Source organism: Lutra lutra, chromosome 14, assembly GCF_902655055.1.
Source record: "Lutra lutra chromosome 14, mLutLut1.2, whole genome shotgun sequence".
Lineage (NCBI taxonomy): Eukaryota > Metazoa > Chordata > Mammalia > Carnivora > Mustelidae > Lutra > Lutra lutra.
In genome coordinates this window covers 56,616,393-56,634,605 of record NC_062291.1, presented here as the reverse complement: position 1 = coordinate 56,634,605, position 18,213 = coordinate 56,616,393, and the positions used below count along the sequence as shown (strand labels likewise).

General features: G+C 41.4%; 1 protein-coding gene across 2 annotated transcripts in view; it reads right to left on the bottom strand.

Annotated features, from left to right (window-relative positions):
* Positions 1-18,213, bottom strand: part of ENTPD1 (ectonucleoside triphosphate diphosphohydrolase 1) — a 103,391-nt gene that overhangs the window by 51,445 nt on the left and 33,733 nt on the right. Inside the window, exons 1-2 of one of the 2 annotated variants that reach the window (XM_047702025.1) lie at positions 11,115-11,271; positions 5,360-5,487 (exon numbers count right to left, since the gene is read on the bottom strand). In XM_047702025.1, coding sequence (XP_047557981.1) covers positions 5,360-5,487; positions 11,115-11,166 — 180 coding nt within the window. In that variant the 5' untranslated portion in view covers positions 11,167-11,271. Of the gene's footprint in view, positions 1-5,359; positions 5,488-11,114; positions 11,272-18,213 lie in introns of those variants that run through there. The other variant, XM_047702026.1, reaches the window with a different exon arrangement.

The window sequence follows — 18,213 nt, the reverse complement described above, 5'->3', positions numbered from 1 at the left end:
TTCTTGGCTGCAGGTTTTTTTCTTTCATCAGTGTAAATGTGTTATGCCACTGTCTTTTGGCCTGCAAAGTTTTTGCTAAAGAATTAGCTACAGGTTTATGGGACTTCCCTTATAAGTAATTATTTTCTCTTACTGCTTTTAAAATTCTCTTTATCATTACTTTTTGCCATTTTAACTACTATATGTCTTGGTGTAGACCTCCTTGAGTTATTTTGTTGGAGGCTCTCTGTGCCTCCTGGATCTGGATTTTTTTTTTTTTCTTAAAGATTTTATTTTTATTTATTTATTTGACAGACAGATCATAAGTAGGCAGAGAGGCAGGCAGAGAGAGGGGGGGAAGCAGGTTCCCTGCTGAGCAAGAGAACCCAATGCGGGGCTCAATCCCAGGACCCGGAGATCATGACCTGAGCTGAAGGCAGAGGCTTTAACCCACTGAGCCACCCAGGCGCCCCTGGATCTGGATTTCTGTTTCCTTCTCCTGATTCAGGAAGTTTTCAGCTATTATTTCTTCAAATAAATTTTCTGCTCCCTTTTCCCTCTCTTCTCTTTCTGGGACCCCTATTATGTGAATGTTTTTATGCTTGATGGTGTCACTGAGTTCCCTGTTTTTAAATTTTTAATTATTTCTTTCTTAGCTCCTGTTCAGCTTGATGCTTTCCATTACTCTGTGCTCCAGTCACTGATCCATTCTTCTTCTTCCTCCAGTCTACTATTTATTCCATCTAATGTAGTTTTAATTTGAGTTATTGAGTACTTCATCTCTGGTTCATTTTTGTTTTCCTTTTTTCCCCCAAAGATTTTATTTATTTATTGAAAGAGAGAGAGAGAGAGAACAGGGGGAGGGACAGAGGGAGAAGGAGAGAGAGAGAATCCCAAACTGATTCTGAGCTGAGCACAGAGCCTGATACAGGGCTTGATATCACAACACTATGATCACAACCTGAGCCAAAACCAAGAGCTGGTTGTTCAATCACTTGAGCCACCCAGGTGCCCATCTTTTTGGTTTTCTATCTCTTTGTTAAGAGTGTCACTCTCTTCTCAAGTCCAGTGAGTGTCTTTATGACCATTACTTCAAATTCTCTACAAGCATATTACTTATCTCTATTTGTTAGCTCTCTTGCAGTGATTTTGTCCTGTCCTTTCATTTGGGATATATTCCTCTGTCTCCTCACTTTGTCTAACTCTCTGCATCTGTTTCTCTGTGTTAAGAAAGATAGCTATGTCTCATTTACTTGACAGTAATGGCCTTATGAAGAAGTCCTGTAGTGCCTTACTGCACAGTGTCCCCTGTTTACCAGAACCTGGCACTTCAGGGGTATCTCCTATGTGTGATGTGTGTGTCCTGCTGTTGTGGCTGAGCCACTTTTGCCTTCAGTCCAGCTGTCTGTGATGGCTCTCTTTGCCTGTTATAGGCAGGGTCTGATCCCTGTGTTGTTAGTGGGCCAGTCTTGGGCCACTTTCAGCTTGAGTTGAGTCAGACCAGGAGTTTTCCAGAGATGCAGTGACACCAAACTATAGGGCATTTTTTTTGTGTGTTGTCTTTTGAGAGGCTTTCATAGGTGGCCAGGACCTGCAGTCATACCAGACATCAGCTGCCAGCCCACTGCTGGCACTACAATCAGACTGGTCTGTGTGGTGTGTGTAATGTGGTCTCTTCCACTGTCCCCAGGACAGGAGTCACTTTGGAGTGGTGCTGGCCTGTCAGGGCTGGTTGCATACTGTCGGGCTTGTGGCACCACTTTGGATAGGCTTTGGCCAAGGGCATACTGGAGGGGACAGGTTCATGGGAGAATGCAGGAATGCGGGGGTGGGGGGGGACACAGTGCTAGCAAGGTTTGCTTAGGGCTGTTGTGAAAGGGGACCTGTAGCCACCAGAACCAAGGCTGGCTGGATTCGAGGGAGTGGATCTCAAGAAGCACTTGGTGGCATTGTGGGTGGTATTAGTAAGGTCTGTAGTGAAAGAAGACCTGGAGTGAGGCCTGGTTGGTACCAGCAGGTCCACAGGAGAACACAGGGTGGGGCAGGCTGTTAGCAAGTTAGGTAGTGTTGTTGGAGAAGTGCTGGGTCACAGGTATCATGTGTTTATGCTGGACGGTGGAGGAAGGAAATGGCATCCACTAGCTCCTTTGTTCCTGGAGAAGTCTCCCAGTGATCCCTGCCCCTCCAAGCACATGCTCTGAGATTAGTAAACAAATCTCCCTCCTGCACACCCCAGGTGCTTTTCAAACTGCTGCTTCTATGCTGTGTCTCCACAGGGCTATTTAAGGGTGCTGCTTTCCTCTCACCTTCCTGACTCTTCCAGAACTGAGCCCACTAATTTTCAAATTTCCAGGTATTAATCCCTGCTGATTTTAAGAACTCAGGAAATTAAGCCTTTCTGGTTTCATGCAGAATCCCTGTGCACCTGAGGTACTTGGGGTGATGGTCTTTTCCTCTCCCCTTTCCATGCCTGTATCGTTCCTCCCCACTATAGACAGGTCCATTTAACTTCCAAATGTGTCTCTACCCTTCTTATTCTCTTCGAGATGGCCTCTTCCCTACATTTAGCTCTGAAGAGTCTCTTCTGTCAGTCTTCCGAATCGTTTTCTGGGTTATTTACACTGATGTGGATACTATCATGTTCCATGGAATGAGGTGAACTTAGGGTCCTCCTACTCCACTATCTTCCCTGGAAGTTCAATGTTACAGGTTTTTATTTTTATTTTTTTAATTAAAAAAATTATTTATTTATTTGACAGAGAGAGAGATCACAAGTAGGCAGAGAGGCAGGCAGAGAGAGAGGAGGAAGCAGGCTCCCTGCTGAGCAGAGAGCCCGATGTGGGGCTCAATCCCAGGATCCTGAGATCATGACCTGAGGCAAAGGCAGAGGCTTTAACCCACTGAGCCACCCAGGCCCCACAATGTTATAGGTTTTTAAAACAAATGTACCAGGTACAAATATTGAAATAAGTATTATCCTTTAAATCATCATTTATGAAAGGAAATAAATTTATTTCAACAAACTACTCAAAGCCTGTTAGTAGCTCGTGATATCTGGGATGATCCTGGTACTGGTTTACAAACCACACAAGAAAAAGTCTCATTTCTTTTTCCTTATTTTGGATTTTATAATGTTTTATCATATACCTTATTCCTCAAACTTAGTTTTAAATCATTTCGAGGATATTATCAAAGAGTATGCTCTAAAGCAGCAATGTCCAATTGAGCTTTCTGCCCCAGTGGAAATGTTCTAAGTCTGCATTGTCCAGTTTAGTATCCACCAGCCACCTGAGGCTATTGAATGAGTGCTTGGAATGTGGCTACTGCAGTTACGGAACAAAATTATATTATATTATATTATTTTATTTTATTTTATTTTATTTTAATTAACCTAAGTTGAAATAGCTACATATGGCTAGTGACTATCAAATTAAGTATACGTAGCTTAAAGCCATCACCAAAGACAAGTTCCTAAAATATTTTTGTCCTTAATATTTGCCAATAATCTTATTAAAATTAGTATATGATCTTAATAAATGACTAGTTTGCATATATAAAGTGATCTTTGTGTAAAATAAACCAGTGATATTGCTATGAAGATCCATTTCATATGCCACTATCTACTCTTCAAATACTCATACCTCCTATTTAAAGACCTGTTCCATTTTCTGGGGCCAACACAAGACAAAATCACAACAGAGTCAATGATGACCGCTACAAATGCAGGAAAGTCATCCATGACCAGAAGTATTCACTGGGAACACAGAGCTCAAGTCTGTCATGGATTTTGCCTCCTAGGCAGTCCCCTTCTCCAATGATGCAATAATGAACATGTAAAAAGGTCAAATCAAGAAGAAGGCAATCATGTACTTTTGGAGCTGGTAAACAAATAGCAGAACCAAGATGTCACGAGGCTTCAACTGTGAGTGAAGTTTTGCCAAGAGAGCCAACATCACTCAATATTAAAAGGCAAGAGACCATTGACAATGAGATAATATCAGCCTTCTGAGCTGACAAAGGAGTTGCTGTGCACAGCAATACTGAGTTGAGTTCATGTCACAAAGGAATGCCAATGTAACATCCAGACCTCTACTATATAGCGACTGATTTGGGTGGGTGGCAAAAGCTTTAGAAGCCTGGCATATGCATCCATCATTCCAGTCTCATAGTTTGGTGTCTTCAAATACAAGAAAATAAACTTCTGCACATGTATTCCAGAGCCTCCATGGTCAAGTTAACTTCTAGACATGTCATCATCTACGTGTACATTTGTGCCAATATGTACAACATTAGCAAATTGGTATATTCTGGGCCCTTTTAGATTTATTTACTTATACATTTATTTAATTTCAGTGAAAGTTTAAAATGTTGTATTTACAACATAAACTTAAATTTTTCACATGCTTTTTAACTAAGATTGAATAAAATAGTGACATTACAAGCTCTTTGTAACATATTCATGTCTTTGAAATTTTACATTGGTGAATTTGGAAGGAAGTAGAAATATATCACAGCAAAGTTAATGACCCTAATTATTTTTAATGATAGTAACTAGCTCTTCAAATGTGGAAATTTTGAAGAAATATGTCTACCCATGAATTAATTTCAAATCACTATATTTGACACATGTATGTGGTTCTCTGTGTTTTTTTTTATTGACTTTGCTGCTTTCTTTAATATTCTGAAAAAGAGGAAAAGTTTTTCTCCATAATCTTTGACTTCCAAACTACTTTATGTAATGCTTTCTAATAAATTTAATTATTTTGGTATAGTAATGATGATTGAGTAAGAAGATCAAAGAGTGCAGTGTTGTGACAGAGCCACAGTGAAACAATGAATAAGAAGTAGAGATAACACGAGGCGCCTGGGTGGCTCTGTGGGTTAAGGCTCTGCCTTCGGCTCAGGTCATGATCTCAGGGTTCTGGGATCGAGTCCCGCATTGGGCTCTCTGCTTGGCAGGGAGCCTGCTTCCTCCTCTCTCTCTGCTTGCCTCTCTGCCTACTTGTGATCTCTCTCTGTCAAATAAATAATGAAATCTTTAAAAAAAAAAAGAAGTAGAGATAACACTAAGTCATAGAATATCAGCACAAAATAGCATCACATAATATCTGGATGTAGTGAATAAAGTATTTGTTTCTCTCAAAGTACTAACAATTATTGCTGAACAAGCATAAAGATAATTATCTTCCTACCACCAATTGACTCAAGACATTCCCTCTTCCCCTGTGAGCATCACTCCATTTTACCTCCCTAATCCAGTGGATATTGACTTGCTCCTGGGCTGCCAGAATCTCCACCCCTCCTGTATGCTCTGATTTACCATACCCTCCTTCCCCTTCCCCCACTGCACCCCAGCCAGACCCCCTCAGATTTGAGTTACCTTAACATTTTCTGGCAATGGTTTGTTCTGGGTCAACCCCACAGCAATCAAAGCAATCACAGCTATGATACAGGAGAAGCCAAGGATGATCAGTATATTTCTGGAACAAAAATTCTTCAGTTCAGACTCTGAAACCAAAAGCAGAAAAGAAAATATCAACAAGAAATAAAAAAAACATTGATTTTCCTCCAGTTTCAGTAAGGTCTTGTGCTAGCTATCTGGAGACATCAAAGACAGATAAAAGTTCATCTTTATTATAGGGAAATAATTCAAGAACAAAAGGATTTGCCTGTTCTGTGATAAGGGCCAAGACTGTTAGTGGTTGTAGTAAAGAGAATGGACAGAATGTGGTAAGGAGAATGGACAGAATTAGGTCAATGACCAGATAAGGAATGAGGACAGGGAAGAATCCAAAATTGGCTGTTTAATAGGTCATGCTGGTCTGTGAAGGTACAAACAACAACAAAAAAGCAAGGATTGCCCTCATTTTTAAAATCTACCACAAAATGTTTAAGATGTTCAAAAATATTAAGAAAATATCATCAAACGTCCAAGTCCCAACAGTCCATGCCATTTTCTGGATTGACACACCCCTCGCATTTTACCCACACTTAAATGTTGTAATTTGTAACGGTGTAGAGGCTGTGAAGTTTTGAACATTTCTTCATTTACATTATCTCATCTATTATTAGTCTCAGCCTGTCGTGGGACATAATAAAGCTCCAAAGAGAATCATATAAAAGGCACAAGTTACTTTGGTCATCACAAACAGAGCATATAGCAGAAGTGAACAAGAAATGGAAAGTTGCCCAACTCCTCCATTCTGACAACTCACTCCCTTCCTCTCTCAACTTCCCAAACCATCCCTAAACTTTTTTTCTTAGGCTTTGGAAAAGAAGGGTAAGATAAAGCAATAAAGAAACACACAGAATGAGATGGGCTCTGCAGAATAGATTGCACTTCTCTAAAGACAGGGCATGGGATTAAAACAGCTAAAAGAGGAGCCCGACTGACTCTCCCCCTCTGGGTCTCCCACTTGAACAGCAGCAGGCACCATGTGCTGAAACAGGGCGCCTTCCCAAGCTCTTGAGCAGAAGCTTGGACTTAATCCAAAGGACTGTAACTGTATGGGTCTCCAGTCTGCTCATCAACCTCTAGAATCTTAAACTAGTCTTTACTTATCAGACCACACAGTACAAAACTTGAAAGAAAAGCTTTAGCAATCCCATTAGCTTCTGCTTCCAAGCAGAAGGAACAAGCATAGGAACAATAGATGAAATATACAACACTTCCTCTCCTTCTCCCCTCCCAAAAGAACCTCAGTTTTGTTCAGATGATTGCCACTCCCCAAGCAGTCCACATACCTCATGAGAAAAGGATACACTCCACCCCTTAGGCTCAGGATCAAGCCTTATTGTTGTGCATAATCTCATTCCCTCACCAAAGATTAGTTCAACAATGCATGTATACCCCAAAATGGCCCCTGAGACCCTGGAGGAAGTCTGCTGGAGCAAGTCTAGGAAAAGAATGGCAGCACTCTTGTCTTCCTCAGACATTACCCTGCCTGGATAAGATGACATTCAATGATGGCAGAACAGAGAGATGGACAATACTTGAGTCTTTCACAGCATTTTGAACTGCTAAAAGAATAATCCCTGCTCCAAACTTCCCGTGCGATTTATGCTTTGACCCCGTTAGAGTCAGGATTTTAATACTCTGAAGCCAAAATATCCTGATATAACTGGAGTGGCAGAAGTCTCCTGTTTGATGCCAGGGCTCTGGAATCTGAAAAAGAACCCCCTAGGCACTACCTGCCTCAGTTCCCAAAGTGATGGTATTGACAAACATAGCTTATTACAAGCAGCACTTGGCATGAACGATTACAAATCTAATACCCAAGGGCAGCACACTGCAGCAGTTTCTATTTAAACTGAATTCTGAAAGCTTGGCTCCCTCAAGCTGTTCCCCCAAAAATCTATTTAGTTATTTAGTTTTCATATATGATAATTTTGCTCTCATTTTCCTTCCACATCTATTTGGGCACTAATATTAGTAGTGACAAAGACCAAAAAGGTCCCTGCTCTTTGGAGTTCACAATCTGGCTGGGGAGATAAATAACCCAGAACTGAAGTCATTAACCAGCAACTCCAGGTCATGATATATACTAAGAAGAAATTTAAACTAAGGGATATTACACAGTTTAATGGGAATTAGAACCAAGGAATGGGATATGCAGCAGAGTTGGGGTGGGAGGATTCAACTAAGGGTCAGGAAAGCCTCTCCAAGAAGGCGACATTTGACTGAGACCTGGATGATGAGAAAATACCAGCCATGAGAAGGAGTAAGAACATTCCAGAAAGAGGGAACAGCAGCTGCAAAAGCCCTGAGGTGGGAAACAGCCTGATATGACTCTCTCTTCCATTTCCTAATGAGATTATTTACTTCGATTATTATTCCTGGACAGGTAGAGAGATACTTTTCCACATTTGCCCAGCTTTTGCAATGACATCCATATTTTCAGACTATACTGAAGATTTTCATCATATTCTTATGACAGATATGACAAGAAAAAGAACTTAGATCAGCGAGAAACTTTTGGAATTTCTCATACACAATTTTTAAAACTTTATTACAAAAAAAATGAAATAATAATGACTAAATTTGTTTTTCATGTAACTGGCTAGATTACCAGAGAGGAGCAATTAAAATATTACCATGTTTTCTATGGCTTAAGGCAGGTAGTTTTCAAAAGCCCTTATCTCTTCTTAGGATGTGGTACTAGCCATACCACTAGATGTGGGGATCCATGGGGGACATAGCTGGGATGTGCTCATAAAAAGGGAACCCACTTAGGTTACTGCCCCCTCTTCTCTGGCCCCCAGAACTCTTTCAGATGCTGTGACTGCTACAGTCAAATTGCTATGGAAAATTCACAGTGACTCTCTCTCCCCCACTTCCCTGAAAGCCCTTCATTTACCTGGTGGATAACAGAAATTCAGTTTCTATCACACAATGTGAAATGGCATTTCAAAAAACAATTTCAAGGAACACTTTTTATCAAAATATATAATGGCAAAGTGTTGTGTTTGCTTTCCTTTGAACTGTCTCACTGTACTAAAGAATTCAAGACTACCGCTTCCCTCCCATTTTTTCCTTTTCATATGACAAGCGAGAAAATGTTTCTATTTAAGGTGAAAGTCAGGTAGAAAGTTCAGCTCTTCACTTGAGAGACAAAACTGAAGGAAACCCAAGCTTTGTAAAAACAGATTGATTTCAAGCCAATTAGCTATGTCAGAGGAAAAGAACAAAAAAGAAAAAATGATCTTTCGATTCTTACACAAACAGCCCTCCTGACATCTACAGCTAGCATCCTATTAAAAGGAAGATCAAAATTCTGCCAAACAGAGAAATCCCAGCCATCTCACTTCATGATACCAAAGATGTAATATTTTAAAATTTTACTACATTAATAAAAAGATTTGGAGGGTTGAAAGGTGTGGTAGGTTTTGGGCAAAAATCACGAAAATTTTACTCTGCAGATCCTGTATGACTCACTAGTTTCAGACCATTTCCAGTTTGATCAGTTACATCTGGGCTTAGCTTGGCTTGTCACACAGAGAAGAGCAAACACAGACAAGTGCTGGAGGGTAAACAGCAATAGAGTACCGTGGTCCTTCCTGTGAGCCTTCAAAAAGGCCAGTGATGGGACAGTCACTAAAGTTAGGGATTGGTTCTAATCTGGCCTCATCTGGTCCCAAATCCCGGCATCAAAGTCCCTGCACCAACTCTCCTATCTTGTTCCTTCCCTTCCTTCAAGTAGTTGTTCTTGGTGACACACATTTAGATTGTTCTAACACTCTGGGGCTTTAAGATCCTTTCTCAATTTCTCAGTTCATTCCAGACATCTTTGACCCACCCTCTTCTATGGTGATATCACCCCCTCCAGTCACCTCCACCTCTGTACAACAGCCCTTTCTCGGACCTCACCCTTTCCAATGCCCTTCCCTATAAGAATCCACCCTTCCTGTGGCTGCAGAAATCTCCCATAACTGACATTCCCAGGGCTTTTCCAGATCAAGAATCCAAGATAGCTTCCTACAGGCTGCCAGATGAAAGCCACACTGATCTAGACCTCTCAGCCCTCTGGAAATATAAGCCCTTCCAATCTCACCATTCCAATAAGCAGATGTTTTTCTCCAAGATCATACTGCCTGACATGATGACCACTAGAGTGTAAGTACCCTTGGTCATTGCTGACTTGGTCATTGCTGTGTTCCCAGTTGAATGAATAAATGAATTTTGGATTTTGATTTTTCCAGAGAAGTCTGAGATTTCTCTATCACTTAGAAGTCTGTTCCCCTCTTTCTCCACCACATCCTTTTCCTTGTCTCCTTTATTTTTTTTTAAAGATTTTATTTATTTATTTGACAGAGAGAGATCACAAGTAGACGGAGAGGCAGGCAGAGAGAGAGAGGGAAGCAGGGTCCCTGCTGAGCAGAGAGCCCGATACGGGACTCGATCCCAGGACCCTGAGATCGTGACCTGAGCCGAAGGCAGCGGCTTAACCCACTGAGCCACCCAGGCGCCCACCTTTATTTTTTTTTTAAGATTTTATTTATTTATTTTACAGACAGAGATCACGAGTAGGCAGAGAGGCAGGCAGAGAGAGGAGGAAGCAGGCTCCCCGCCGAGCAGAGAGCCTAATGCGGGGCTCGATCCCAGGATCTGGGATCATGACCTGAGCCAAAGGCAGGGGCTTTAACCTACTGAGCCACCCAGGCGCGCCCCCCCTTGTCTCCTTTAAAATCAAGCTCAATAAGAGGTTATGTTCCCTCCATAAGCTTCAAAGCTCAATTGTTCCACTAGTTCTCTCTTTGTGTGCTGCTTCTAGATACTTCATGACTTGACCCACTTCAGTTGGGGAGTTTCATAGTTATCGTCAAGGAGGGGCTTTGCTTCACTCATTCTTTCAGTTAGTCACTCAACAATTATCTAGGGAATACATTATACTGTTCACTAGTCCTGTCCTAGGCTCTGAGCTATAGTAGTGAACAAAACAGATACGCATCCCCATCCTCATGGTACTTATATCATAGTTTGGAAGAAAAGACAATAAGCAAGATAAGTAAAATTTATGGCATGTTACATCATAAGTATTAAGGAGGGGGAAAAAGCAGGAAAGGTAAAGAAGAAGGGTAAGTTGAATAAGAAAGGCCTCTCTGAGATGGTGATATTGATGAGAGTCAAGGGGGGTAAAAAAGAAAGCATGCATAACTGTTGGGCAAGAGCATTAAAGGCAACCAGACTACATGTGCAAAGGCCCTAAGGTGGGACAGTACCTGGCCATGAGGTCATTACTCATGGAGAGTGATGCAGGGGAGAATGATAAAAGATGGTCAGGTGGGTAACCGGGTTGCTTTCTTATAGGACCTTGCGGGTTCCAGCAAGGGCATTGCCTTACTCTAAGTGATCTGACTTATTTCTAATCATTTGTATAGTCTACACTCAGTAGCATAGGGGCCTTTGAAGTCCCTGGAGTCAGTTGGGGGTGAGGGGTGCGCCTTTTAGGCAGCATACACCTGTCTGTTGTCATGAGGTGCTGAGGCTACCTCATTGAGGTCAGGTCATAGGACAATCAAACAACCAAGTGTAGACAGAGCCTGATTCTGTTGGAGCAGAGCCTGTGCAAAGAACAGGGCTGGTAAGATGTATCCAGGAGTAATAAACACCACTACATGGGAGGTCTTCTCTATACCTTCTGGTCTTGATAGATCAGTACCAAAGAATCTTTGCTGAGAGAACATCATGAGGGGTCACCGAGCCAACCAGGATCCATGAGCAGAAAGTTCAACTCCAGGGACTTCTGAAGTGTGGGTCAAGCTAGAGCAGAGTCCAGACAATCTCACCTTTGCTTAACCTCTCTAAGCCTCCATTTCTCCATGTGCAAATGGGAGTCATAATAGTACCTACTTCATAGGGTTGCTAGGTAAGATCCAGTGAGCTAACAATACATAGCAGCCGATACGTCAAGAGCCCTCACTGTAGTCCACATTTTGCTCTTAGCACGTTTTTTTTTAAAGATTTTATTTATTCATTTGAGAGAGAGAGCACAAGCAGGGAGAGCAGCAGAGAGAGGGGGAGAAGGAGACTCCCCTCTAAGCAGTGAGCCCAATGCGGGGCTTGATCCCAAGACCCTGGCATCATGACATGAGCTGAAGGCAGATGTTCAACAGACTGAGCCACCCAGGCACCCTGGTACCGTTAGAACTTTAAATATAACCTTTCATTTAACCCTCCTGGGAGGTAGATGTACTTTTATCGTCTGTATCAACTTCCTAGAGCTACCACAACAAACTACCACAAACTTGGTGACTTAAAAATAACAGAAATTTATTCTCTCATGATTTTGGAAGTCCAGAATCAAGGTGTCAACAGGGCCAAAGTCTCTGGAAATTATTCCTTTCTTGCCTCATCTGGCTTCTGCTGGCTCCTGGCATTCTTTGGCTTGTGGCTGCATCTCTCTAATCACTGTCTGCACATGGCTTTTCTCCCTATGTCTGTGTATGTCATGTTTCCTCTTTTCTCTCATCAGGATGTTAGTCATAGAATTTAGGGCCCACCTGAAATCCAGAATGATCTTAAGACCTTTAATTACATTGGTAAAGACCCTTTTCTAAATAAGGTCAGAATTACGGGTACTATTATCATCATCATCATTGTCATTTTACAGATGAGGAAACTCAGTCACAGGTTAAGGAAGTTGCTCAGAGTTATACTGATGTAAAAGTAAGCACAGAGGCCAGGCTTTTAAACCACTGCCCTATCTTGGACCACTTGACTGAAGCTTAGTACAGTGCTTGGCACACAGTAATAGCACTGTATGTGGGACCCAATCCCAACATCCACAAGTGAAAAGTGACCTTGACTTTGGGGATTTGGCTGGAGGGGTTGTCAGGACTGTTGTCACAGATGATACCAGACAGTGTTTTATCTTTTAAAATAGAATCTTCAGTCCATGATAGTCAGAAGCTTGGAGCTAAGTAACAGAAACTGAGATTGTAATTCCCCAAGAGGTTAAGGGACTTGCTCAAAGTCATACATCTTGCAAACAGCAGAGAGGAACTCAATCCAGATCTCTCACGCCCGCTTCACTGCCTCAGCCATTGCTCTGGATTAGGGACATGTAGAAATGACTCAGGTTTGTTCCTAGACTCAGTGCAAAAGAATTCACCCCAAGTTCTGTTCAAATGGAAAATATCTTACTCCATCTCACACACACACCCCATATTTTTCCAATTAATAAATCCAGAGCCGAGTTTGAGGACAAAGCAGTTTAATTTGGTGGGGTTTTTTTCCTGCCTGTGTTTTTAAGTCAAGGAAGTCAGTACAATGTCAATAAATACACAAATACTAAAAATAAGCTGCAAGGCCTCAATGATAACCAGGTAGTTAAGGGGCAAAAGGCAAATGAGAGGGAGGGAAAACACAATTGAGTCAGGCTTTGGGGACACGTGCAAGAAGACAGAATAAGAGGGGAAGGGAAAGGTGGAAGATGAAATGGAAAGAGAGGTAGAGATGGATAACTGAGTGGATTACCCACATCTTGTCCCACTGATCTCTTGAACCACAGACTTCAGAGGATGTCATTTGCTTTTATTTGATATTTTAGTCCTAGTCTTTGAAATGTTAATTAGATTGTTAATCTCAGTTCACAGCTCTTTAGAAAAGGAGTGCATTTATTTTAACAAAGTAGCCTAGCTGATCCTGAGTGAACCCCTTCAGAGATTCAGCTTTGGGTGGGAGGAGCCCATCTAGAGACACCAGGCAGTGGAAATGGTAGTAGGTACAGAACAAGCTCTTCCTCCAAATCAGATTCTGCCAACCCCATGCTCCCCACCCCACAGCTCTTGCTGTGAGCTATGCTCTTTTCAGATTAGCAGCAAGTAACTGACTTTCACTTGGTATGCTTGACACTAAAAACGTTAATGACTGCAGAAATCAAATGCCCATAGGGGCTCTGTGTGTGGGAAATAAGGAAGCAAAGGAGTCCCCTTCCTCACTCTCCTTCCCCTTACTTTGTCCCACCATACCATCTACCTCCTCATCCATATCCCTTCTGGCCTCTCCTGCATTATTATGCCCATAGACGGCATGGAGCACAATAAGTCTTTGTGGTCATCATGGAATTCCATATTCAAGTATAGGGCTGGCAAGGAGGAGGGCTGTTTCCAGCAAAATGATATCACTGAGACTGCAGACAGGAATTCCCTGTGTCCCAGCCAACAAGCATAACAATCTCGTGTATTGATGGTCTCTGCAATAAGTACATTGCTTTCACTAAATGAATCCTCTTCCACATCTGAATTGAAGAATTACACCCTTGGGACTCTACCCTTTCTCAAAGCAGCTGCATTTGTCAATAAGCTTGGGTTCTTTGTAGCCAGTCAGACAGACTTAAGAAAATCTGTACCGGCCATATATCACTAGTTTGGGGGTCACAGTCAAGGTTGGGTAAATTGACTCACCCAGGTTGCCTAGACTTATAGTCCCCTGTATTCTATACCTGCCATTCATAAATTCTCTCATTTCTACCTCCACATCTTTGCACCCATGAGAGGTATTTAATATAAAACATTAAAATATTTCTGCAGCAAAATATGCCATAAACATAGTAAAACATTACAAACTAAGGAAAATGTTCACAACAACTATGAACCATTTGGTTACCTTAATATATAGAGTCATTAAAATCATTAAGAATATGATCAACCAGGGCACCTGGGTGGCTCAGTGGGTTAAAGCCTCTGCCTTCGGCTCAGGTGATGGTCCCAGGGTCCTGAGACCAAGCCCCATATCGGGCTCTCCGCTCAGTGGGGAGCCTGCTTCCTCCTCTCTCTCTGCCTGCCTCTCTACCTACTTGTGATCTCTGTCAAATAAATAAATAAAAAATCTTAAAAAAAATTTTAAAAAAAGGATATGATCAACCTACCTAATAGAAAAATACCTGAATAGGCAATTTGAAGAGCAATATATATTCTTAACATATTAAGTGTCTTCTAATTGCCCTTAATTAAAGAAATGTAAATGAAAAAATGAGATTGCTTTTATCACTTGCCAAAGATAGCAAAGTTTTTTTTTTTACTTTGATAAATGTATAACATTACTACATACTTATTAGAATGGCCAAAATTAAAAACAACAACAACTACAACAACAACAAAATGTTGGCAAGGATGTGGAGTAACTGGAACTCTCATATGTTGCTACTGCCCATGCAAAATGGCACACCCACTTTGGAAAGAGTTTGGCAGCCTCTCATGAAGTCAAGCATACACTTGCCATATGACCAGGCAATCCCACTCATAGGCATTTATCCAAGGAAAATTAAGACATATGCCTACCCAAAACTCAAAATAACCCAAGTGCCCATCAACTAGTGAATATACCTAAATTATGACACAGCCATATGGAATTCTAGTTAGCAACAAAAAAGGAATAAACTACTGAGAATTACAACAACATGGATGAATCTCAAAAGCATATGCTAAGCAAAAGAAACCAGACTCAAAAGGCTATATACTGTATGATTTCATTTACATGATATTCTAGAAAAAGCAAAACAAAGGATAGGAATGAGATCAGTGGGTTGAGGTTCAGAGACAGAGGACTGACTACCAAAGATCACAACGGTACTTTCAGAGATGATAGAAATACTCTATATTTTGATTGTGATGGTAGTTAAATGACTATATACATTTGTTAAAATCCATAGAACTATGCATCTAAGGAAGGTGACTTTTCAGGAAGGAAATTCAGTAAAGAAATTCTATTTAACCATAATGCTGTGGGGGAAACAGGCATTTCCTACATGTTGGTGGGAGTAAAAATTCATACAACCTCTTTAGTGGGTGGACATTTTGTAATACCTATGAAAGAGTAAAGTACATATATCCTTTGGCCCAAGAATTCTTCTTCTAAAGATTTAACCTGCTGATAATACTTATGAATGTACAAAAAGATCCATGTATAGGAATGTTTGGTGCCTCATTATTTGTAATAGCAAGACTAAAAATGACTAAAGGTCCATTAATTAGGGTCTGGATATATAATCCTAATACACTATAGGTAATATTATGCAGGCATGAAAAGGATTTTGATCTATGAGTGTTGATGCAGACTGTCTTTGAAATATTTTATATGTGAAAAGCAAAAATGTGAAACAATGTGTACAGTGTGTTCTCATTGGGTGGAGGAATACAGATTCCCTAGGACTCAGGACTCAGCATATGGTCATATTCACAAATAAGATTTATTACAGTGAAAGGATATGAAGCCTCAGCAATGAGGGGGGAAAAAGCATGGTAATAAGTCTGGAGGAAACCAGGCACAAACTTCCAGGGGTCTTCTCCCAATGGAGACCACAGGACATACTTAATTCCCCTGGCAGTGAGTTGGGACAACACATGTGAAATACTGTCTATCAGGAAAGTTCACCAGAGACCCAGTGCCCAGGGATTTTACTGAGAACTGGCTACAGAGGCACCTTCCATTCAGCACTCACCAACATTGCAGACTCTCAGAAGGAAAGCAGGTACCCAGCACAAACCATGCACCTGTGCAGTCCAAGCACAGTGACCCATCCCCACCAATCCTCAGAATGGTGAGAACCCTTCTGAAATCCCCAAACATCCAAGGGCTAACCGAGCAAGCAACTGGCTTGCATGTTGATTCCCTTCCACACTGAGCAATTCTTAAAATATTTTACCACATGACCGTCCTTACTCCCTCTTGCTTTTTCCTCCCTTCTTTCTCCTCCTTCCTTTCCCCCTTCCCTCCTTTCTTCCTGATTCTCTGAGTAATTTAAAATTCTTTTTTTATTATTTATTTACTTGTCAGAGAGGGAGAGAGAGCACACATAAGCAGGAAGAATAGCAGGCAGAGGGAGAAGCAGGCTCCCAGCTGAGCAAGGAGCCTGATGTGGGACTTAATTCCAAGACCCTGGGATCATGACCTGAGCCAAAGGCAGACACTTCACTGGCTGAGCCACCCAGGAATCCTAGAGGAGAACATAGGCAGTAATCTCTTCGATATCAGCCACAGCAACTTCTTTCAAGATATGTCTCCAAAGGCAAAGGAAACAAAAGCCAAAATAAACTTTTGAGACTTCATCAAAATCAAAAGCTTCTGCACAGCAAAGGAAACAGTCAAGAAAACAAAGAGGCAACCCACGGAATGGGAGAAGATATTTGCAAATGACAGTATAGACAAAAGATTGATATCCGGGATCTATAAAGAACTCCTCAAACTCAACACTCACAAAACAGATAATCATATCAAAAAATGGGCAGAAGATATGAACAGACACTTCTCCAATGAAGACATACAAATGGCTATCAGACACATGAAAAAATGTTCATCATCACTAGCCATCAGGGAGATTCAAATTAAAACCACATTGAGATATCACCTTACACCAGTTAGAATGGCCAAAATTTACAAGACAGGAAACAACATGTGTTGGAGGGGATGTGGAGAAAGGGGAACCCTTTTACACTGTTGGTGGGAATGCAAGTTGGTGCAGCCTCTTTGGAGAACAGTGTGGAGATTCCTCAAGAAATTAAAAATAGAACTTCCCTATGACCCTGCAATTGCACTACTGGGTATTTACCCCAAAGATACAGATGTAGTGAAAAGAAGGGCCATCTGTACCCCAATGTTTATAGCAGCAATGGCCACAGTTGCCAAACTGTGGAAAGAACCAAGATGCCCTTCAACGGACGAATGTAATTTAAAATTCTTAATAGAAATTCCTAAAAACCCAAAGGCTTTGATCAAAAGAAGAAAAATTGACAGAGGGTTTCCAGTTTGGAGTAAAGGGGCAAAGACACTGGGAACCCAGAAGGTAAGGAATGGGTAAATAGAAAGTTGTGCATTGGTAGTTTGATGCTGACCTTGCCGATTCTCTGCCCACTCTGCCACCCTGCTACCCACTCACCAACCTGATGAGACCAAGCAGCCATCGCTGGGTCCCCCCCACTCCCACTCGTTCATCCTTCCTAGGTCAGTGTAATCTTTTTTCTGTTCTTTGGGGCAGAATCATCAGGTGTCACTTGGCCAGACTTTGGGTGGATTTGGAGCTTTATTTTGAGGGAAATTTGGCATCTCCTCTCAGGTATCTCTGCTGTTATGTAACAACACAGGAGGGAACAGCTCTCTGGATAAGATACAGTCAAGTTTCTAAATGCCCATGGCAACTTTGTCCTAGATCTTTGTCTCTCTTTAACCATGAACACAAAGTATTTGTACTTTAGATACTTAGGTGAAAACTCAACCTTAAGTATCTAGTTCCTGTCAAGAGTATAACAGACACAATTGATATTTGGGAGGGACAATCTAAGAATCCCCTAGATTTTTTTCTTTAGCTTATTTTCTGTACTCATTTAGTGAGGTGGAAGGAAGGAAAGGTTAAGGAAAGGTCCTGGACCTTGGAAAAAGGGGTGTCCTTCTAGAGCAAAACTAGTAAGACCAACACATAACAGATGAGAGCAGCTCCTATCAACTTTGCCCAAGCATTTTTAAAAAGGTATGTTCAGTCCTGTTGATGTGGGAAACAACAGCAGAAGAAAAATTATTAAATGTCCTTACTACCTACAGTCCATTGGCAAGTCCTTGAACCAGGCAGAACATTCCTCTAGGAACTCAGCTGCCTCAATGTTAATAATTTGCTAAGGGCAAAAGGCAATCTTAGCCCAATCCCCAGAATCCTGTAAATCTACATTAACATATGAAAATTCCTTCGGAATTTAGATAAACTTCCTTTATCTCTACCCCCTCTCCCCCAAGATAGTTGGCAA